General features: G+C 37.5%; 1 protein-coding gene across 1 annotated transcript in view; it reads left to right on the forward strand.

Moving 5' to 3' along the window:
• LOC140153394 (methionine synthase-like) overlaps positions 1–24539 on the forward strand; it is a 39503-nt gene extending 14964 nt beyond the window's left edge. Inside the window, exons 14-29 of the mRNA XM_072176138.1 lie at positions 834–1013; positions 1295–1411; positions 1840–1980; positions 3144–3233; positions 3577–3675; positions 6079–6252; positions 8222–8390; positions 10919–11121; positions 12140–12238; positions 17658–17733; positions 18661–18816; positions 19578–19774; positions 20317–20520; positions 21295–21396; positions 21610–21813; positions 23137–24539. Of these exons, the coding sequence (XP_072032239.1) occupies positions 834–1013; positions 1295–1411; positions 1840–1980; positions 3144–3233; positions 3577–3675; positions 6079–6252; positions 8222–8390; positions 10919–11121; positions 12140–12238; positions 17658–17733; positions 18661–18816; positions 19578–19774; positions 20317–20520; positions 21295–21396; positions 21610–21813; positions 23137–23220 (2295 nt within the window). The 3' untranslated portion in view covers positions 23221–24539. The remainder of the gene's footprint in view (positions 1–833; positions 1014–1294; positions 1412–1839; positions 1981–3143; positions 3234–3576; positions 3676–6078; positions 6253–8221; positions 8391–10918; positions 11122–12139; positions 12239–17657; positions 17734–18660; positions 18817–19577; positions 19775–20316; positions 20521–21294; positions 21397–21609; positions 21814–23136) is intronic.
• The last annotated feature ends 356 nt before the right edge of the window (positions 24540–24895 follow it).

Here is a 24895-nt window from a genome sequence, read left to right on the forward strand (position 1 = left end):
TTTGCCCAATTCCCATTGAAATACACACAACATTGTCTAAAATACCAACACAAATTTTACCATGTGGGAAATAAGCCACCATAAACAAATTCACACATTCAAAATACTTGTTCCTCTGTTCCAGGGATCTTTTGTCAAGCCATCTTTACGGTTAAATGATTGTTTGGAGATTACATTGAAAAACACAGTAATGTTCTTAAAGGAAGTATCCAGCAATCACAACATTACGCCTCATATGTAAAAAAATAATTATCAAGCATGAATCACATGGTTTTATTTAAGACAAACTCACAATGACCATAAAACTGAATAAAAACAATGTGTCTCTCAACACGCGATATTCAAAATTCCCAGGCGCCAAAATTGTCAGGACAATTTGTCCCAGTAATACAAAGAAGGCTGACAACAATTCAGCACAAATAACCATGACATCATTGCCTGAGACAATTTTGTGTGGGAATTTTGAATACTGTGTGTTGAAAAGCAGGCTTATTTTATTAGTTTTCATGGTAAATATGAGTTTGTTTAAATGAACCCAATTGATTTGTAATGTGGTGTTCACTGCAGAGCTGCCAGGTAGTAGAGGCATTCCAAGAATACATAAGAAATGTTAGTGGCATGATGGATTTACAAAATGTTCAAGCACACAAATATTTCTTTTTCCTGTATTCCTTTCACAAAATTTATCAATTTCATGATAATTATATACCGCATAAACGACAGTTCATTTAAAAGTGCGAAAATTTTGTGTCGCAAACATATTGTGCTTTACAATATATAATTAGGATTCTTTTTTTTTTTTTTTTTTTAACTTGACAATTTTTCTTTTGTAGGCAACAGAAAGTGATAGAAAGGTTGAGATATGCACCAGGTCATATAACTTGCTAGTACACAAGGTTGGTTTTAACCCAAATGACATCATCTTTGATCCAAACATCCTCACCATAGCAACAGGAATGGAGGAGCATAATGAGTATGGAATTAACTTCATTGAAGCTACTAAAATGATCAAGGTGAGTAACATCTGAGCTATAGTAAATAATTAGTTAGCATCATGCAAATCATTAGTGTTGCAAAATGCTATCGGACAGCTGCATTATACAAAAATCAGTTGTGGTCAGTCTAGAGCGTTGTCTAGGGTCTGATCATGAGATCGGCAACTGACTTGTTCGGTCTTGCAATCTTTAGCAACATTTACTGCACAAGTTGTCAAATTAATAACTAATTAGGCTGATATTAAATAGAAATGTGTATTTAAGATAACTCATAATAATGTTATTTCCTTTCTGTACAGTCAACCTTACCAGGAGCACGTATAAGTGGCGGTTTGTCCAATTTGTCCTTTTCATTCCGTGGTAAAGGAGTCATCCGTGAGGCCATGCACAGTGTATTCTTGTACCATGCTATCAAGGTAAACTCTTAATTTGTGAGATGCTCTTTTTCTAAAAGTTTAAACTGACTTTCAGCATAAAAATTCAACTAACCTTGAATTTCCGATGTGTGACACACATCTTCATCAGAAGAAGTCCTATGATGTCGTGATAGGAATGCCTTTTTGTTGATCATTGGCGACTTTTGGTCGAATGAGGGCGGTTAATTCATCTGTCGTGAGATGTTACTTTTTTAGAGTTGGAAAAGAGTGAAATAATTATTTTTAAATTAAGAAAAAAATATGATGAAATATTAAAAAGGTGTATTTATCAGTTTCAAGTGAGTGAAAGAAACATCTTGGTGACATTCATAAGTATCAAGAAATCTCAATTTGAGCGTGGACAAAATATGTGTCTCCCTTTATTCTGCCCTTAAAATAAATACCGTACATATTATATGTCACTACAGTCTGGTATGGACATGGGTATAGTGAATGCTGGTGCTTTACCTCTCTATGATGACATTGATCCTAAGTTGCTCAGACTATGTGAAGATTTACTGTGGAATAAGGATCCAGAAGCCACAGAAAAACTGCTGGAATTTGCTGAGGTAAGTTATGAGGTTACATAAGGGGGATTGTCAGGTTTGGGAGAGGTGATCCAGTTTGTTGATCAATTTGATGCCTCTTGTGATACCAGAACTGGATCATAGACTCTTCATAACATGTAGCACCCCCATCCTTATTCAGAGAAAGTTTGTTAACGAACGGCCTCTTTGAATCCTCTTAGGAAGTACTGTGGTTCTCTGTTAGTGAACTGCACTTTCACTAGGTCCATGTTATGTCCTGGGGACTCTGTGTATGCACTGAGATACCTTGGACGAGGTTGAGCTAGGCCATCTATGCTCAAGGAATCATCTTCAGGACCCGTAACATCTTTTTTGTCCATTTCATCTTTGGGCACAACTAAAAGTTGATGTAGTTTGTACACTTTAAAAAAAAACACTCTTATGGCATATTAGTTAAAATATGTTTGAAGGCATCAGATAGGCATTAGGGAGAACAACTTGTCCTTTGTTGGATTATACACACCCCAAAACCCCTTATATGAGGTATTATACCTCATTCTAGGACAAGTGGTTCAAAAGTTGAATTTTCAAGGTGGCAGCCATTTTGGATTTGTGCAATTTACCAGAGTTGCCCAAACTTGTGATTCTGGCAACCAAGCTGACATTCTTCTATGACCCCATGGGCATGCAAATCAACAACAACAAAAAAATCATTGGAAAGAACATTTCTAGGCTCAGCAAATATCAATTGGACTATCTCACATAAGCAGTTCAAATCTAAAAATTGCAACCAAACTTGGGCCATGATATCTGCACTATGGAAGCTTTCCTGTAATGGTGGTGTTCAAGATCAAACACTGAGGTCAAAGGTCATTTGAGGTCAAGGTGTAAAATACGCTGAAAATGAAAACAAACAAAGAAGCATTTACTATGCATGGTGTTCAGTATCCCCCTTCCAGCCACAGCCTTCCAACACTAACCGTGCAGGCCAGCTTTCCTTTTGCAATGCTTGCCACACAAGCCAGCATTTGATGTGTGACACAAACCGCACAAACAGCTTTGCTCTTGCAACACCAACCACACAAGCCAGCATTCACCTTGCATCATAAACCACGCAAACCAGCATAAAGACAATACTTAACAGAATAACAACAAACTATAGAAACTGAATTAATATTGTTCCCTGGCTTTTGTTTTTTATATAGACAGTAGGTAAAGGTGGCAAAAAGGCAACTGAAGACTTAAGCTGGAGAAATGAGTCGGTTGAATCTAGGCTGGCGCATTCACTTGTTAAGGTAGGGTAATTTGTTTTGTGTAATTTAAGTTTTCTACCAACAGAGATGCCACTTTTCCAGTTTTAGCTGGAATTTGTTTTTTGTAAAAGGAAGAAATTATCTGGATTAACCGAGAAAAAAAATAAAGAGTTAAAATAAATTTTAAAAAATCTCTGTACTGTATGTACACTATGACATGCAGAGATTGCCTCACATAATTTTACTATTTAGTGATGAACGTTACGCTGTTGCAGAGTGTGAATAATTTGGTTATTGTGAATGATATTTAATGAATGAGTAATTCCTGGAAAAAAGCAGAGGGCAGTAGCCAAAGTCACATCATATTTTGATTTTCATTGTACAGGGTATAGATAAGTTTGTCATAGGAGATACAGAGGAAGCCAGACAGAATACGGATTTGTATCCCAGACCGCTAAATGTCATTGAAGGACCACTTATGAAGGTATGTAGATTCAGGTGTGTGTGTGACTGTGCTTTTATAAACACCGGCAAACAATGATATGGTTTGTGGACAATGTCTTTAGGTCCAAAACAGCCTAAGAATCATAGGTTAATAAATGCATGCATATCTCTTGTTGGGAGTGAAATGGTACAAAATAATGTACGCGTACTGAGATGTTGATACGTCTAATGCACTAAACCCGCAGTGGGGAGTGCATTATTTTATATAATTTCTTGAGCAGCGAGTGATAAGCATTGATTAATCTATTTCATACACGAGAGAAAAATCCAATGATTATTGCTATTTTTATAACAATATTGTCACTAAAAATATAAATGCATCAACCTGCAAGAAAAATGAACGAGTCTGAAAACACTGCGCGTAGTACGGGGAGTGCACACCAGTGCATTATACACAATCAGTGCATGGTTCACATTTTTTTAATGTTTGCTCTGATTGGTTCTCGCTATCCAAGAGTGTATGAATGCATTATAGCAACTGACCATACTTCCCAATGTAGGGGCTAGGTTTGCAGTTGAAAAGTGAAATCTTAATATGATGGGTCAACATCCACTGTAGCTGATGTTAATTCATAGGTGGGGTGTGTGTATTTTAGTACATGTAATGACAATCACAACAGGGGTATAAGGCCAAAAAAAAAAGGTTTGTCTCAAAGCTCACGAGAATTTTAAAAACAAATGCGAAATGCGATTTTTTTTTTTTTTTCCTATTTTTTTTTATTGTATTTTGAGAAAAAAGTCTTATTTTCGCCGTTTTTTTTTGGATAAAACTAAAAAAAAAAAAAATTTGAAATAAAAAAAATTTCTGCATTTCTTTTTGTCAAATCGCACGATTTTACAAAACGCAGCATAAGCTTTGAGACAAACCTTTTTTTTTTTGGCCTAATACACATGGCTCCACATTCATTAAGTGGGGTTCACAAGTGAATATGAAGATTTCCCTGTTTATTATTTTGTCAAAAAAATCCTGGTAGAGAATGTCATATTTTAATTTTTAGTGCTATATCTATGTCTATATATTGCATGGGACAAAAATTATGTTTCAATTGGGGGAGGGGGTTATAATGGATGCTGTGGACAAATTGTATACATGGGTGTATCTGCACTGTCCTTGCAAAAATCATACTGGTTTGGAAATGAATCATTTATTCAAGTTGATCCTATGAACAGATACATAAAGAAAATATTGAGACTAAAGAGCAAACAGAAATGTGTTTGTTTCAAACTAGGTCTTGATATATGAATACCTGAATACAAAACCCACCCAAGTCCATACTTTAGCCAAATTGAGTTAAGCATGGGAAATTGTTGCCTTTACATAGGCCTATCATGTGTATAAAAGAACAACACAAATCCACCCTCTATGTGCGTCTATTGAGCATGTGAAATCCAAAAACCACCCAAGTCCAGGACTTGGGTGGTTTTTGCACACATATTATAGTGCCCTCGCAAACAGAAAGCAAGATGGCCGACGTGCTAAATTGAGGTGATAGCAACAGCGATGAAGAAATAGTGGTAAAAATGCAGAAATGAAGCAGATTGGGCACAGAACAAGAAAAAAAGGGCAAAGGGTAAAGAATACACTTACTATGTGATTCAAAAAACCACCCAAGTATGGCATACAAAATGACCCTCACAAAGTCCCTGAAATGCGAATCGTCATACCTAATACAGTTTAACCTACTCATTTGCATATAAAACTTGCCCTATTTACTGAAGGAATTAAAATGATACAGTTTTATTTTAGTTTTCTCAAAATCACTTTCCATGGACTTGGGTGGGTTTTGTATTCATGTATTTGTATCATTTCATATTAGTTCATATACAGTGCAATGCTTATATTGACCCAATATGGCGTTATGCTATATGGTGCTAAGCACATAATTATTTGCCTTAAGGGGGTACTACACCCCTGCCCAATTTTGTGCCTATTTTTGTATTTTCTCAAAAATTATAGCGCATTGGTGACAAGTAAGATATGTATATTATAGGGGCAAGGACTACAACTTTTGCACTGGAAATTTTATTTCAGCACAGACAACAGTTGTGGAGTTACAGTCAAAAATGAGGGAAAACCAATATTTGATCAATAAATCAATAACTACTTGCCTTGAGTTGCTGAATTTTCAGTGTAGTAATTGTAGTCCTTGCCCCTATAATATATATATCTTACATGTCACCAATGCGCTATAATTTTTGAGAAAAATGCAAAAATAGGCACAAAATTGGCCAGGGGTGTAGTACCCCCTTAAACAGTCTTTGGAAGAAACCATGACACAAATGAAGGGTGTGCATGTTACATGGAATAATTATGAGGCTTGCATACTCGGTTACAGAATTAGAAAGACTCTTAACATTTCTTATTAACTTTTTTTGTTCCAAGGGTATGAGTGTTGTAGGAGATTTATTTGGTGCTGGTAAAATGTTTCTACCTCAAGTTATCAAGTCTGCACGAGTGATGAAGAAAGCTGTTGGTCATCTCCTTCCATTCTTAGAAAAGGAGAAGCAAGAACGGAGAGAACAAGCATTGCTTGATGGCATTGTATTAGAGGAAGATGTAAGTTGTCTTATTACCATAAGTGTGATTGCCCTTTCCCGACCGACCCAAAAAATTCAAAATCACAGTCGCTTTTTTTTTCTTTCCCAAAGTGGAAATGTAGCTTTTTAAATATTTTGATGCAGTTCTCATCACTAAATATTGGTGAAATTTAGATCTTAAAAGGTGTAGACCCAATTTATTCACCTATAGACATCAATGAATGCTGTAAAACAAACACTGATTCACTGCCATACACAGTGAAAATGACAGCCGGATGTATACCGGGGAATTCCCTACCGGGATGTATTATAAAACATTAAACGCTGCCAAGTGATTTTTTAATATGCTTTATTTTGTAACATAAATTCCACCAAGCTTTGCTAGTATCAGAACAAAAGTTGGAATAATTTTCAAAAATTCAGTGTGTTCCAGTGAGATTTAAACATTCTTTGGGATCTTAAAAAAAAAGAAAAAAAATTCGATCTACCGACCCAAATAAATTTTGAGCTGAAAGGGCAAACATACTTTTTTATTGGCCTAGTAATGATGTGTTTCTTCATTTGGAGGACAGGTGGCCATCTGGCAATTCCCAGCAACAGATTGAGAGGACAGGAATAGAAATATCACCAGGGCCGTGACACTCGTATTCAATCCCTGTATAAAAATTGAAATCACTTCGCCGGCATTCCCTGCATTCCACGGCAGTTTGATTGACGGTTGCTAGGGAGTTTGGTACCGGTTGCTAGGAAGTTTGGTACCGTACTAGTTGCTTAGCCTAAAATTTACGTGTACATGTGCACAACAACGTTGTGCGTACTACTTCAATAGTGAAACGGACTTATCCCGTAGTTTACGGTAGTTTGATTGACAGTTGCTGGGGAGTTTGGTACCCTAAATTTTTCCAAGATGGCGCACATCGACTGCCAATTATTCGGAACCTTTCCAGCAAAAATACAGCTTATTTAGCCAGTCTCGTCATGGGGTCATCGAAGAGAATATTTTCCTAGTATATTGAGCTAACTCCTCAGCTATTTGGTTTTTCACGATATGATAGTAATGGAAAGATTTGACCAAATGTTCGCCGTTTTTCGCCATTTAATTTTTTTTTTTAACGATGACGTAAATATGCATCATCTCTTTCACAGGTGATACACTCCTACACAGCTATGCCATCACATGCATGAAGGCGCATAGGCTGAATGACTGACTTCTTTTGCGCGAACGGAGTGGCTTATGCTATAGTATATTAGTACTCGAGAATCCTTGATATCACATGAAGCAAAAAAAAAAAGAGCTTTCACATCTCAGCAACTACTGAATCAATTTTATGTCATTTTTGTCCTGTCAAATGATGTATGCCCAGTATATGAATTCAAATTATTTATCTCTTTTTGTTAATTCCTGTCATATAAAGCATATTATAGTTTATTTAAGGGGGACTATCAAGTATCAGAAATGCATTAAGTAAAAGGGTTGTTACTTCTAAATTATTCATACACAACATATTAAGGTTGGTCTTAACCCTTCTGAACATTTTGATATATAATTTGTCCATTTGAAAACTGTTGTCCTACAACAAGAAAATTGCATGAGGCTGGCCTCGGTACTCGGATGCATATGAAATGTGTGCGATGGGCATGTGATTGATGTTACATTAGGCAAAAAAAAAAAGGTTTGTCTCAAAGCTCGCACATGCATTTGTAAAATTGTGAGATTTGGAAAAAAAGAAATGCGGAATTTTTTTTATTACAAATTTGTTTTCTTTTTATAGTTTTTCCAGAAAAATTTGGCTAAATTAAGATATTTTTCTCCAAATACCATGAAAAAAGTCGGGAATAAAAAAACAAAAAATCGCATTTCGCATTTGTTTTCAAACCACTCGTGAGCTTTGAGACAAACCATTATTTTTTTTTGGTCTTATACACCATGCTTTTGTCATGAGGATAACCCTGACAGTGTACCTTTCTTGTTGTATGTTTTATTATAGGATGCTGGCAGTGGCACTGTAGTGATAGCGACAGTGAAAGGTGATGTACATGACATTGGAAAGAACATTGTAGCTGTGGTGTTAGGTTGCAACAACTACAAGGTTATTGATCTTGGAGTTATGACCCCATGTGATAAAATCTTGCAGACAGCGATTGAACAAAAAGCTGGTATGAAAAAACACATTTCTCAATCCATTTAACATAGCCTGCTACTGGTTAAACCGAAAGTCGTGTATTGAATAGTATCTCTACTTCAATAGAGAAATTAGCCACATGTATTTGAATGGGGCTTCAATTTTGTTTTTTTGCCAAATTTTCATTGCAAAAATACCTAATGACAATTTTAATGATTTATCCTTCACTTCTATTTATAAAGCAATTTATTTATTTTTTTACACTTTCGATAGGCCTTTATTTACAAAATCATAAAATTTTACATGAAAGATGCTGATTTAAGCCTAACTATTTCAGATGCTGATTAGTATATGGACAAACATTGCACCTTAAGGTTACATGAAGAAACGTATAAAAGACGTATAAAGTTGTTCTCTAAAACAGAGTTTTCTCAGTAATCAAATTTCGTGAGCGAGTGAAATGTTGGTGCATTGGATGTAGCTTAACATTTTTGTGTGTGTTATATACAAATTTTAGAATAAATTTGAAAATCCTTCGCTTAAAGCCTTTTTACGCATCATGTTCACAAGATCAAAAACGCTGCTCCATGACGCTTTTTTTCAAATGTGCGCCCGTGATAAAACCACGCCGAAAGTGATTGTTTTTTCTTCTTTTGTATTGTACTACAAATCGATCAAAGAAATAACGTTGCCATGGGGGAAGAACCAAATACAGTACCGATTGAATTTTAAAAGCCCATTTTGGGGGGAAATTTTGGAGAATTTGCTTGAGAAAAAGCTGGTTTGTGAAATTATCAATATCTTGATTACGGGACGTTAATTTAGACATCTGAATACCTACATTATTTCTCTACATTCTGCCAATTGCTATTCCATTTGATTTTCACTCCAAATTGAAGCTAGTTTTGCAAAAAACAAGGTTTTTCTCCATCGGGTTCATCCAAAATTTCAGCGCCGACTGTGTGTTTATTCTAAGAGCCATTATGCGGACGCAATTGTAATCACGTCATTGCGTCAAATTAGAATTATATATCCCCTTCGAGGACAAGCAATTGCGTAAGCTGATGTGTGGCCGAGTGGATAGAGCGTTGGACTTTGAATCTATTATGATTCATTTTTTGTGGGTTCGAGTCCCTGTGTGGCTGAATTTTGTGGTTTTCCACTCTTTTCTCATTTTTACTTCTGTTCTTCCCTCTTTTCTTTCTCCTTTACTTTTTTTTCATTTCTTTTTTTTCTTTCTTTCTTTCTTTCTTTCTTTCTTTCTTTCTTTCTTTCTTTCTTTCTTTCTTTCTTTCTTTCTTTCTTTCTTTATTTCTTTCTTTCTTCCTTTTTCTTTCTTTTTTTTATTCACTATTTCTTTATTCTTTCTTGCTCCTTTCTTTTTTAGTTTTTGTATATTTGATTGATTCGCTGACTGCAGTGATTGATTGTTTTCACTTTATATAATTCAGAAATTTGTAGGCCTGCTAAGTCTGTCTTGTTGAATATTCCCAAATTCGATTTACAAATAATTGCTTTGTGATGTTGTTGTTGATGTTATTTATTTATTTCATCAAAGATAAAACAAGGCTCTATAAATTTGAAATCAACACATTTTCCAGACGATGGCGCATAGTGTCATCGCCCCGATATCTTCAATGGCATGGCCATTTTGTTCCGACCTGTTTAATAGTTTTGAGGCGTATAATGGGCCTAAGGACATCTGACTAAGGCTACTGACCTCGCTGTGTGTGAGCATAGATTATCAAAAATCTATGGTGTGAGTTAGCATGGTATGCCATAGGTCACTGCTTTTAGACTACCTCCACGATTGACCTATACACTGCGCTATATAATTCGGCACATATAAAATCAGAATTATTGTCAGTTTTTGAGTTCAAGATGCAAGCTTTTTCCTCAAGAAGCTAGCTAACAACTATCATATCTGTTCAACATGTATATTCAAGTGCAAGGAACCACGTCTGGATGATCTGGCTTCTTTATACGAAATCATTTACGGAGATATTCATCATTTTCTACCCCGGTATCCAAAGATTTTCGCCTGAATATCAACATCGTGCATAGCACATTCCCGTGTATCGATCCCGGGGATTGATTTTAGTATCACTGCTGTACCAAGTAATTATTAGCCAGGCGATGTCGGTGTGTGAAGTAGCTTCATGGGGCGGGCATGGGGGCCAGAGGAAGTGCCCCCCAATCGATCAAAAAATCCTCATGAAAATTGCCGAAAACGGCTTGAGCCAAGTTTCATGTCTTGACCGTGGATCGATATTCTATTTTAATTGTTAAAGTAGGCTTATACGTCCCGGTACGCTTGTTCATTTTCTGAATGGCTGTTTCTGTTATGAACTTACGCCCCTCTGAAATCAAGCGCATGAAAACCCTTTGGCTAACCTTAAAAGCTGGACTTTGACCAAAATTGCAGGTGCAATTTTTGTGAAATCTCACAATGCCCCTTTTAAAACAATTCAATTCAAGTTGAGAGTAAATCTTCTCCCATGTCTTCATTCCTCTCATATTATGCTTGCCAACATTCAATCTATTATTTTCATTGATTCTCAGATATTGTAGGTCTGTCTGGACTGATTACTCCATCTTTGGATGAGATGATTCATGTTGCCAAAGAGATGGAACGTCTCGGTTTCAAATTACCACTACTGATAGGTGGCGCTACAACATCAAAAACGCATACTGCAGTGAAGATTGCTCCTTGTTATTCACAGCCTACCATTCATGTGTTAGATGCCTCCAAGAGTGTTGTAGTTGTAAGTATTTCTAAAAATATATACCACAAAGTGTCCTTTCTACTGAATGAAGAGTGGGATCATTTGCTGGCCATGTTTTTAAAAATGATTCATTATTTACTGACAAAAGTCTTTAAGGGTAGACAAGGTATTGTTGGTCGAAGCAACCTAAAAATTGATTTTCATTATCTAGATCAATATATTATTGAAAAACAACACCTTGATTTTTTGCAAAAGTTCATTCTACAAATCGTATACTTTGCAAACTTGCTTAATTTATTGTTGTAAATGAGTTATGTACGTTTTACAAAAGTGTTGTTGTTTCAGTCCTCTTTACAACGTAACTAAAGAACCGCAGCACCTATAAAAGTATATCTGTGATATTTTCATTCTTCTACACACTCGCTATGAATTGAGCAATGCACTTTTTGCCAAAGCTCACTACCATTCGTAAGATGCTGTGAACTACCAAATCACAACAGTTTAAAATAATTAATAACCTTAAATGTAGAAAAACCAAGCAAAACTTTTTTTCACAATCCGTCTGCCAAAGGAAGTTATGTTTCGGAGCTCAAGGACTGCTAAATTTTGAGAATATCAAATTTTAATGTAATAGCCCGAGAAATGTTATTATTTTGTGAATTTTAAAATTAAAAAGTGACGTGAGAAGGGCATTTCTTGTGTGCTGCATAGCTTTTGTATATGCGATGTATTATTTCCCAAACATCCATTTTCTGGCTAAACACTTTATCACCCATTTAGAATCAAATTAAAACAATTATGTGAATTGTAAACCTGTTAGATTAATGATATTGTAGCGTTTGATAGGGTTGATTTTCATCAAAATAAACTTTAAACCAAATGAAGCAAGGGCAATCATAGCACCATAAGTGATTACCCTTTTCCTTTTCAACAAATTGTTTCTAGTATATTAATTATTATGATGGTTATTCGTGTTAAATTGTTACATCAGGTTTCTGGCTCCTCCTATAATATATTTGTTTGTTTCTAAGATACAGTTATTTTTTGTTGCATCCAGTGTTCATCTTTGATGGATGAGGGACAGAAAGAGGAGTTAATGGAGGACATCAATGAAGAGTATGATGAGATAAGAGAAGAGCACTATGACTCACTCAAGGTATGTAAACATAGCCTAATGGTATGGGAGCCCATGCTTCCAGTGTTCATCTTTGATGGATGAGGGACAGAAAGAAGAGTTAATGGAGGACATCAATGAAGAGTATGATGAGATAAGAGAAGAGCACTATGACTCACTCAAGGTATGTAAACATAGCCTAATGGTATGGGAGCCCATGCTTCCAGTGTTCATCTTTGATGGATGAGGGACAGAAAGAGGAGTTAATGGAAGACATCAATGAAGAGTATGATGAGATAAGAGAAGAGCACTATGACTCACTCAAGGTATGTAAACATAGCCTAATGGTATGGGAGCCCATGCTTCCAGTGTTCATCTTTGATGGATGAGGGACAGAAAGAAGAGTTAATGGAGGACATCAATGAAGAGTATGATGAGATAAGAGAAGAGCACTATGACTCACTCAAGGTATGTAAACATAGCCTAATGGTATGGGAGCCCATGCATCCAGTGTTCATCTTTGATGGATGAGGGACAGAAAGAGGAGTTAATGGAGGACATCAATGAAGAATATGATGAGATAAGAGAAGAGCACTATGACTCACTCAAGGTATGTAAACATAGCCTAATGGTATGGGAGCCCATGCATCCAGTGTTCATCTTTGATGGATGAGGGACAGAAAGAAGAGTTAATGGAGGACATCAATGAAGAGTATGATGAGATAAGAGAAGAGCACTATGACTCACTCAAGGTATGTAAACATAGCCTAATGGTATGGGAGCCCATGCATCCAGTGTTCATCTTTGATGGATGAGGGACAGAAAGAAGAGTTAATGGAGGACATCAATGAAGAGTATGATGAGATAAGAGAAGAGCACTATGACTCACTCAAGGTATGTAAACATAGCCTAATGGTATGGGAGCCCATGCATCCAGTGTTCATCTTTGATGGATGAGGGACAGAAAGAGGAGTTAATGGAAGACATCAATGAAGAGTATGATGAGATAAGAGAAGAGCACTATGACTCACTCAAGGTATGTAAACATAGCCTAATGGTATGGGAGCCCATGCATCCAGTGTTCATCTTTGATGGATGAGGGACAGAAAGAGGAGTTAATGGAAGACATCAATGAAGAGTATGATGAGATAAGAGAAGAGCACTATGACTCACTCAAGGTATGTAAACATAGCCTAATGGTATGGGAGCCCATGCATCCAGTGTTCATCTTTGATGGATGAGGGACAGAAAGAAGAGTTAATGGAAGACATCAATGAAGAGTATGATGAGATAAGAGAAGAGCACTATGACTCACTCAAGGTATGTAAACATAGCCTAATGGTATGGGAGCCCATGCATCCAGTGTTCATCTTTGATGGATGAGGGACAGAAAGAAGAGTTAATGGAAGACATCAATGAAGAGTATGATGAGATAAGAGAAGAGCACTATGACTCACTCAAGGTATGTAAACATAGCCTAATGGTATGGGAGCCCATGCATCCAGTGTTCATCTTTGATGGATGAGGGACAGAAAGAGGAGTTAATGGAAGACATCAATGAAGAGTATGATGAGATAAGAGAAGAGCACTATGACTCACTCAAGGTATGTAAACATAGCCTAATGGTATGGGAGCCCATGCTTCCAGTGTTCATCTTTGATGGATGAGGGACAGAAAGAGGAGTTAATGGAGGACATCAATGAAGAGTATGATGAGATAAGAGAAGAGCACTATGACTCACTCAAGGTATGTAAACATAGCCTAATGGTATGGGAGCCCATGCATCCAGTGTTCATCTTTGATGGATGAGGGACAGAAAGAAGAGTTAATGGAGGACATCAATGAAGAGTATGATGAGATAAGAGAAGAGCACTATGACTCACTCAAGGTATGTAAACATAGCCTAATGGTATGGGGAGCCCATGCATCCAGTGTTCATCTTTGATGGATGAGGGACAGAAAGAGGAGTTAATGGAAGACATCAATGAAGAGTATGATGAGATAAGAGAAGAGCACTATGACTCACTCAAGGTATGTAAACATAGCCTAATGTTATGGGAGCCCATGCTTCCAGTGTTCATCTTTGATGGATGAGGGACAGAAAGAAGAGTTAATGGAGGACATCAATGAAGAGTATGATGAGATAAGAGAAGAGCACTATGACTCACTCAAGGTATGTAAACATAGCCTAATGGTATGGGAGCCCATGCTTCCAGTGTTCATCTTTGATGGATGAGGGACAGAAAGAAGAGTTAATGGAAGACATCAATGAAGAGTATGATGAGATAAGAGAAGAGCACTATGACTCACTCAAGGTATGTAAACATAGCCTAATGGTATGGGGAGCCCATGCTTCCAGTGTTCATCTTTGATGGATGAGGGACAGAAAGAGGAGTTAATGGAGGACATCAATGAAGAGTATGATGAGATAAGAGAAGAGCACTATGACTCACTCAAGGTATGTAAACATAGCCTAATGGTATGGGAGCCCATGCTTCCAGTGTTCATCTTTGATGGATGAGGGACAGAAAGAGGAGTTAATGGAAGACATCAATGAAGAGTATGATGATGAGCTCCCGGCAGGTAAACATAGCCTAATGGTATGGGAGCCCATGCTTCCAGTGTTCATCTTTGATGGATGAGGGACAGAAAGAAGAGTTAATGGAAGACATCAATGAAGAGTATGATGAGATAAGAGAAGAGCACTATGACTCACTCAAGGTATGTAAACATAGCCTAATGGTATGGGAGCCCATGCTTCCAGTGTTCATCTTTGATGGATGAGGGACAGAAAGAGGAGTTAATGGAGGACATCAATGAAGAGTATGATGAGATAAGAGAAGAGCACTATGACTCACTCAAGGTATGTAAACATAGCCTAATGGTATGGGAGCCCATGCTTCCAGTGTTCATCTTTGATGGATGAGGGACAGAAAGAAGAGTTAATGGAAGACATCAATGAAGAGTATGATGAGATAAGAGAAGAGCACTATGACTCACTCAAGGTATGTAAACATAGCCTAATGGTATGGGAGCCCATGCTTCCAGTGTTCATCTTTGATGGATGAGGGACAGAAAGAGGAGTTAATGGAGGACATCAATGAAGAGTATGATGAGATAAGAGAAGAGCACTATGACTCACTCAAGGTATGTAAACATAGCCTAATGGTATGGGAGCCCATGCTTCCAGTGTTCATCTTTGATGGATGAGGGACAGAAAGAAGAGTTAATGGAGGACATCAATGAAGAGTATGATGAGATAAGAGAAGAGCACTATGACTCACTCAAGGTATGTAAACATAGCCTAATGGTATGGGAGCCCATGCTTCCAGTGTTCATCTTTGATGGATGAGGGACAGAAAGAGGAGTTAATGGAAGACATCAATGAAGAGTATGATGAGATAAGAGAAGAGCACTATGACTCACTCAAGGTATGTAAACATAGCCTAATGGTATGGGAGCCCATGCTTCCAGTGTTCATCTTTGATGGATGAGGGACAGAAAGAGGAGTTAATGGAGGACATCAATGAAGAGTATGATGAGATAAGAGAAGAGCACTATGACTCACTCAAGGTATGTAAACATAGCCTAATGGTATGGGAGCCCATGCATCCAGTGTTCATCTTTGATGGATGAGGGACAGAAAGAGGAGTTAATGGAGGACATCAATGAAGAGTATGATGAGATAAGAGAAGAGCACTATGACTCACTCAAGGTATGTAAACATAGCCTAATGGTATGGGAGCCCATGCTTCCAGTGTTCATCTTTGATGGATGAGGGACAGAAAGAGGAGTTAATGGAGGACATCAATGAAGAGTATGATGAGATAAGAGAAGAGCACTATGACTCACTCAAGGTATGTAAACATAGCCTAATGGTATGGGAGCCCATGCATCCAGTGTTCATCTTTGATGGATGAGGGACAGAAAGAAGAGTTAATGGAGGACATCAATGAAGAGTATGATGAGATAAGAGAAGAGCACTATGACTCACTCAAGGTATGTAAACATAGCCTAATGGTATGGGAGCCCATGCATCCAGTGTTCATCTTTGATGGATGAGGGACAGAAAGAGGAGTTAATGGAAGACATCAATGAAGAGTATGATGAGATAAGAGAAGAGCACTATGACTCACTCAAGGTATGTAAACATAGCCTAATGGTACGGGAGCCCATGCATCCAGTGTTCATCTTTGATGGATGAGGGACAGAAAGAGGAGTTAATGGAAGACATCAATGAAGAGTATGATGAGATAAGAGAAGAGCACTATGACTCACTCAAGGTATGTAAACATAGCCTAATGGTATGGGAGCCCATGCTTCCAGTGTTCATCTTTGATGGATGAGGGACAGAAAGAAGAGTTAATGGAAGACATCAATGAAGAGTATGATGAGATAAGAGAAGAGCACTATGACTCACTCAAGGTATGTAAACATAGCCTAATGGTATGGGAGCCCATGCTTCCATGGTACAGGCAGATGTACCACCACATACTAGTATTCTCCAAGCTGATTCAGCTTTTTGGCTGCTCAAATTTACGCATTTTTTATTTATTTCCAGCCCAAATTTTGGGTTGTTTTTGCCAATTTCACGCTGTTTTTCAGCTTTTTGGTACTACTTCAGCTTTTTGCAAGTGAAGCCACTCTCATGCCTGGATTATTGGTCTGTTTGAACCCAGATATACTCAGTTTGCTCACTTTAGATTCAAATTGTTATAATGTTGGCGCAATTTGGGAGGACACCCTTCATAAAGTGTTGAAATCTTTAGGCTGCCCTTGTGCCTCCCTGGTCTGGATAAGCTGGCTATGCTACTGTCCTTCAACATTTAATAATCATTTATTTATTTGATCACAGAGACAGATTAAAACTTGCTTTTCATGAGTTTGAGCAAGCCTTGCCATCTAGATTTTTTAAAGGTGAGTGGTCAGTCACTTGCTAGCACCATGCTAGGTGAGTGGTCAAATCACTCTCAGAGCTGAATCACTCACTAGTATGTAGTGGTTGAATCACTCTTGGTCTAAAAGACTATTCATACCAATATGAAACACTTAATTTTGACACCCTCTCTTTCATTTTCAGGGATTAAGGCAAATTTATTACGATAAATCGAATACATTGAAAGTGCTGAAACTTGAATGTAGTTCAGTTTTGTGTGATTCGCTGCGAACAATATTTAGTGTCTATGGCAAGTGGAAAATCGCTAACTAGAAATTGAATTTGGATGAGTGGTGGTGTCTGAGAGCGATCGCTCGCCTCAAACAGCAAGGCCTGTTTGAGTATGTATTCTTTCACATATCTTTCCATGTGGCTGAAGTTTTATTGTTGTATGTGCAGGAATGTGTCATTAAAAAAAATGGCTGACCTACCAACCCTCCCTAAAAATTTGGCATGTAAGCAATGTTTATTTGGTTAAATGGAATCACTTTGTAAAACTGATGCCTAGTATGTCTTATATTTCAGGATCGAAAATACCTGTCTTTAGAAGATGCCAGAGCACTTAAAGTTGACATCCGTTGGCAGACTGAGGAACCACCAGGTAAAACCATGTGTAATATACTAATACTAGCTTTCTCTTATTGTATCCCCCCTTGACATATGTGACACAATCTGGTCCATGGGGGCCAAAGGAGGCATTTTAGAAAATTGAGTTACTGTAATTATTACATTATACATACAATAGGCTATCATTTACTGAAAACACCAAAGGTCTAGCATACTTGATTCTAAAGTTATGAAGTTTTATGATGTCTATTTTCTGATGTATTTTATTGTTTTTTACTCAATATTTTTGCCTTTATCTCAGTTTCAAATTTGCCGCCTTTGGCCCCCATGGACCAGATCGTGTCACATATGTGACATGATCAAGAGGAATGAGTCGGATGTCGCTAATATTGTTTCTGAGATATTGGCAAAAACAGTGTTCAAATTCTTTTGTTTTATATTGTTTTCAGCCAGTGATAAATTGCTCATAACTCGGTAACCAGATATCCGATTTTGATGGGGTTTGCATCAAAATGTAGCATTTGTTAACTGCCAGAAAATGATGTAAAAAACTTCAAAAGGAAAATAGCCGACATGCGACTCATTCCTCTTGATCATGTCACATATATTAAGTCAAATAATACATACCATCCTCAATAATATAAATTGTCCCATGCATTTTTAATGATTAAAACATCCCACCTATTTAGATACCTCTGAGGTACAACGTATGGCAGATAGTGGCAATCTTGATTTTCAAAATGTTTTCAACTAGCCTTTTTTTCTTCCTATTTTCCCCCTTCTTTTTTTGGTAATCTTGATTCTGCACTTTTTTCGTGATGGGGGGGGGGATACATCTGTACCCAACACCTTACTTTGAATAAATGTATGGCACATACCTACTAAATACAAGTGAAGTGTGATATGTTTTACACTCTTCCATTTAGCAGTAAACTGTTAACACCTGTTGTTTGCTTTACAGTTGAACCGGCATTCATAGGCACTCAATCTTTGCTAGATTATGACCTAAACAGACTAGTGCCTTATATAGATTGGAAACCATTTTTTGATGTATGGCAGCTGAGAGGGAAATATCCCAACAGAGGCTATCCCAAGATATTCAAGGACCCGACAGTTGGTAAGCACTAGGGCTACAAGCTTAGGTACAAACAAGGCTGTACCTTCATCATTCACTGACTAGTGGGACTAATATTCTAAAAAGAAATTAATCCCTGCCTTTTTTTTCTTTTCTTTTTTTTTGCCTTGGTTTGACTCGCACTCACAGACACAGGGTGTACATCAGCTTACTGTGTTGGTGGTCACCTTTGGAATGGGCTTTGTGTTAGTTAATATGCATATCTTCAGCCTACTATGAATTATATTTTTGTAATTTTGAGAACAAAGTTCAAAATATGATTCAAGCATGCATTAATTTGTCTTGTATTAACAATTGATATCAGCGTTCTTTATCAGGAATTTGTAGGATGATAGAGTATGATAGCCTAGATGCTGTTCAGTTTTATGTCACATTATTTGCATATTTATGAATATTATAAGCTTATTTGCATATTTTGCCTGAAATTCCATTTTTTTGTTCATATTGCATAAAGAACCCTTTTCCAGGCCTGATACCATTTGGTGGGGTAAAGGGGAGGTGAACTGTCAATCTGGTCAAGCACCTTTAATTACAAACTGTGTAATTCTATTTTTACTTTGTATTTGTATATTTAGTTTAAGTATGCTGAGATGCCTTGCCAATAATGAAACAATTGTTCAGATCATATCTCATAATCAACTTGAGTTACAATTTACCTGATTGATCACAATTATACCATTCAAGTTACTTCATCATAAAACATCATTTTTTAACATGTCTGAATGATTTTGGTACTCTTTTAGGTGAAGAGGCTCAGCGTGTGTTTAATGATGCCCAGACTATGCTACGTCAGATCATTGACAAGAAACTACTCAAAGCCAGTGGAGTATTTGGCATTTACCCAGCATATAGTATAGGAGATGATATTCATGTGTTTACAGAAAATGCCATTCCTAGGGAGGGAGAACCAGCTGCAGTGTTCTATGGACTCAGACAACAGGTATTAACACAATCACATGAAGCTGGTACTTAATGCAAAAAAACTGAATGGAATGTAAAGCAAAGTACAAAAAATATGACTTATACTAGTGCACTATGCCACATCCGCAACTTCCCAGCAGGTTGTCACTAACCACTGTAGCACCAAATAAAAAAATGACTTTTTACTTAAATTAGTAATGGGTTGTTAATGTGTAAAAGTAGCCCTCAGACCTTCCGGATCTCTTGAATGGATAGAATTTCAGATATTCTACGATAGGTAGGCCATGGTTAAAAACTACAGGATACTTTGGGGGTCAATTTACATCTTTGTTATTATGATGATGATCTAATTTGCAAATTTAAAAAAAAAAATCAAAACAAAAATTTAAGCCTGTGTTTGCCTTGCATCACTAGCCGTGCAATCAAACATAAGACATATTAGGCTGTCTACCCGCTATGTAATCATTTTATTTGAGCAAGGCTTGTGAAACAGCAGCAGAAGAATGATGACCATGCATGTCCTTTCAGAAGATTTCAAACTCTGTATTAATTTCACTACAGGCAGAGAAGGAGTCTGGAGTGACTGAGGGTTATGCCTGCCTGTCAGATTTCATCGCACCCAAGGATAGCGGTGTAGCTGATTATATTGGTGCATTTGCTGTGTCAGTAGGATTTGGTGTAGCAGAAATGTGTGCCAAGTATGAGAAGGAAATGGATGATTATAGCAGCATCATGGCCAAGGCTGTAGCAGATAGGCTAGCAGAAGTGAGTACTATATATGAGGCATATTTTTACCAAAAACAGTTCTGTCTCAACCCTCATCTCTCTTTCTGGAAATGGTAGTCCTATGATGTTGTCCATACTTATAAACCTGGGTCTTATGTAATCTAACATGGAGGGAGGCATGGACATAATGGTCGGATTTCTCAAAGCTTGGCTAGTGGTCAGGCTTCCCAAGCCAGCAGGCTAGCCCTACCAATGTGGATCCATTTGATTGATTTATCTTTCTAGGTGATGTATGATGTGAAATTGTAAGCACTGGTATATAGGACTAATTGGGCTTGAACCTGACCACCAGTCATGCTTCAAGAAACCGACCCAATGAGACCAAATTGAAGTAACTTTAAAGTAGTTCAGTCAACTAAGATGGTGTGAAAACAAGCACACATAAAGAAATATGTTACGGCTACGCAGTGTTTTGTCAAAATGTAAAAAAAACTTTCATCTGAAAGAAATTTTATTATAGAATTTTGTTTTAGAATGAAATGAACTTATAGTTTTGATTTTTTGAATTTGATATAAATTTAGTGCCAGTACCCTTTAAAAAAAAAGTTAAATATATTTCTTCCAGACTTTGGGTACATTTCATTTGATGCCAGTTCCATTAACGTGGCTATTTATTTTGGGAATATGCTACTGCTGAATATATATCTACAAATACAATTTCATCCAAGAAATAATTGGTGATCATAATACATGTCAAGTAGTCTTGTAAATCATTTTGGCTTAATTTGTGAATTAATTTCTTTAATATTACAGGCATTTGCAGAGGAGCTTCATGAGAGAATAAGAAAGGAATTCTGGGGCTATGACAAAGCCGAGGCTCTAGATGCACATGATCTGCATAGAATCAAATATGAGGTAAATGGAAAGTAGAAGTAAAGCCAAGAAGAATCTGATTCATTTAAAGTAAAAATTTAAATACTGAGTAAAATGTTTTTATACTCACCTTTGCTAATAGAATGTATTTTTACAGAGTGTCAGAAAATATATGTGAGATCTTAAGTATATGTTGGATTCTTATATGTTAGCTCACAAATTGCTTAAAACTGTTTTAACCATTCATTTCTGCAGGGAATAAGACCAGCCCCAGGTTACCCCAGCCAACCAGACCACACTGAGAAACAAACCATGTGGAAACTTATGGATGTAGAAGGACTCACCGGTATCAAACTGACTGAATCACTGGCCATGACTCCAGCAGCCTCAGTGTCTGGCCTGTATTTTGCTCATCCAAAATCTTATTATTTTGCAGTAGGAAAAGTAACTAAAGACCAGGTGGGTGTTTTAAATTGTCTGTTAAAGTTACATGGAAATGAGTTTCTATTATTGTCATCAGGGAACTCTGAAATGACTTTTGTTGCCTGTGTGGGGGTATGTGGCTCTGCGTATGTGCAAAAAGCTTTTAACAATTTCTCCTACATGCTTTGCAGGACTTAGGCTAAATGATCATGGTGCAATGGTGTGTGTGATGTCCGGTGAGCTCAAAGGTCATCTAGGGGCCATTTAATGTCATTTTACAAATATGTTCTGAATGCTTTACAGTGTATAGTAGTTCATGAATGTTGATGGTACTTGCATGAATGACCCTTTGGTCAGGGGCAGTGTATGATCAAAGGTAATTTAGGAGATAAGTGATGTCATTGTTTATTCAGGGCACCAAAAGTTCGCATTGTTCATTTGTCCAGTGTCCTATGTGCTATGATCGATTGCAATGGGTCTTGGTCCCAATAACTCTAGGGTACTATATGACATGTGTAATGTCAAGAGATGTGAGTTCATTTTACAAATTGGATCACAGTTAGAGTATGACTTCATGAATTGATTGGGGATGTCAAAGGTCACATTTATGAGGTCAAAGGTCATTTAGAGGGCATCTCATACCTAACTAGCATAAACCGAACTACAGAATACAAGGGGATGTATATTACGCATTGCGTAGTCACTGAGCTACTTGTGGAACTTGCCAATGAAGTCTTAATTGGTAAAATGTAAGAACTCTGTTTGTTTGTTTGTTTTTTGAAGAGGGTTGGTGCTTTCAGCTGCTACGGCTATGTGCACCACCAGCTGTACAATTCTCTCGTGAACAATACCTTTGTTCGATCCCATTCAATACTACGATTTCTATCTCTGCTTCACTGCACCTTAGTTATGCTATGATGTACTCGTTACTAAACGTATGCTTTTGCGTTGTCTTCTGAACATGCCTTGTACGGTGATTCCATTGCCTTTCCTTTCAAACCAAACGGTATCTTCTCAGAGCCACACCAGGCCGAGTCAGCCAAGGAAATAGCTGACCGTGGTCAAAACTCAACATGAACCTCCGGCCAGCTGAATTCCTCGCATCCACGCCTGTTCCCCATTGCCCAAGTTAGCGTGATCCATCCGACACCGCGTGGAGGTTTGGGTTGGGTTGCCCGCGAGCGTTCACTGTGCTAGCTCTACGGGCCTTGCTGGACTGTAAGAACTCTGCATTTATTTAGTGGTAAATACATACTGGCCAATCTTGGAGATAATCAACTATATAATATTAGCCCATGAGTCAATTTGTGGATGATTTTAATTGGTCATAATTTTTGTGATGTATTTTCTCTATTGTAGGTTGAAGACTATTCCAGTCGAAAACAGGTGGATGTGAGTGAGACAGAGAAATGGCTTGGACCTAATCTATCATATGACCGATAAAGTCCTTCAGTAGGTGTATGGGGATGTACACAGCCTCTTGTTGACGGGCTTGCTCAATTCTCGTGTACATGAATTATGGAATGTCACCTTGCTTGAAATTGTTGATACTATAATTGACTTACTACAGGTAAATTAGGTAATTCTTGGCCAAGTTTGAACACTCAGAACGCTAGTGGCTCCGTGATAAACACACATGCACTTAGCGCGGTACAGAGGAAGGCATGCATGCGCCTTACATTGCGTACACGCTTAGTACACTACATGGACGCTACAGGTATGTTCGAGCTTGGCCATGAATTATTTCATTTACCTATAGTCTGAATTGTGTATTTGGAGTAACATGATATATATATATTTATTGCCTAATTATATTAAAAGGGCATTTCGTGATCCACAGCCTCATCCCCCCACTTTTCTCCAAAAAAGTTGAGATTTTTATACCACTGGATACCCCTGGCTACATAATGTTTATGTACCAAATATTTCTTGCAGATTAATTCGTTTAGCAAAAATATCGCCAAATTTGAATTAAGTTATGGTATACCAGAACGAAATTACAACAGTGGTTATAGAGGTTGTGCGTGAAATTATTGATTGGCTCCAAACAAAGGATTTGAACCGGTGTCCTTCACCGTAATCATGGCGCAGTGCAGTGCATTCAATCAAACGTTGTCGTCAACCTATTTGATCGTAATGCATTTGTTATGTGTGTGAGACGAACTGTCGCGGTAGATTGCAATCATGCTTTTGCATAACCTCTATGGAGCAGTGTAATACACTAAATCATGCATAACTTGCAAACGCAAAATCGGAATCAACTGAAATTTTGGGAATAAGCTTTTTTTCGTGGTATCTACTGAAAAATGTCATAAATAGAGGATGCTAGGATCACGAAATCCTCCTTTAAGTATAATAAAAATGCCAAATATGGACAGTAAAACCTTTGACCTTGGCTGTACAGCAGTACATGGTTGTCAAATGGTTAACTGTACACATGAAATCTTAATTTCTTTCTAAAATGTCATGGTAGAAATTGATTTGTATCCACATGAATGAAACAAGTTGGTACTCTTGGATTTGGTTTGTTTTAAAATTTTGTACCGTATCGGATACTATCCATTTTAAATTAAACCAACAAGAAAATCATCCCCCACATTAAAGAATATGGCACCTTAGCTGACCTTGTGGATTTGCTCATCCAGCCAAACTGACCACATGGGATGAGATACCCAGTACAGCCATTGGCCTTGGAAGAGTACATTATCACTGGGCGGGAAAAACCTCATATGTACTTTTGACCCTTGAACATGGATAAAGCCTTGTAGGTGTAGACATGCTGATTTAGAGGGGGCACAGCCGCCCGTGCCCCCCTTTGGCGGATCCCAAAAAATAAAATAAAAAAAGAAGAAAAGAAAGAGAAGAGAAGGAGGAAAAGAAAAGAAAGGGAAAAAAGAAAAGAAAAGAAAGAAAAAAGAAAACGGCACAACGTAAAAAGAAAGAAAAAAAAAATCTTGGGCCTATAGCCTAATAAATCTGTAGTGAGTATCATACACCGGGTGGCACTCTCTCCAGGCGCGGATTCAGGGGGCGGCGCCCCTTCCTCCCCCCTCTCCCAAAAAAAAGAGGAAAAGAGAGAAGAGAAGAGAAAGAGGAAAAAAAGGAGAAAAAGAGAAGA

Source organism: Amphiura filiformis, chromosome 5 (assembly GCF_039555335.1).
Source record: "Amphiura filiformis chromosome 5, Afil_fr2py, whole genome shotgun sequence".
Classification (NCBI taxonomy): Eukaryota; Metazoa; Echinodermata; class Ophiuroidea; order Amphilepidida; family Amphiuridae; genus Amphiura; species Amphiura filiformis.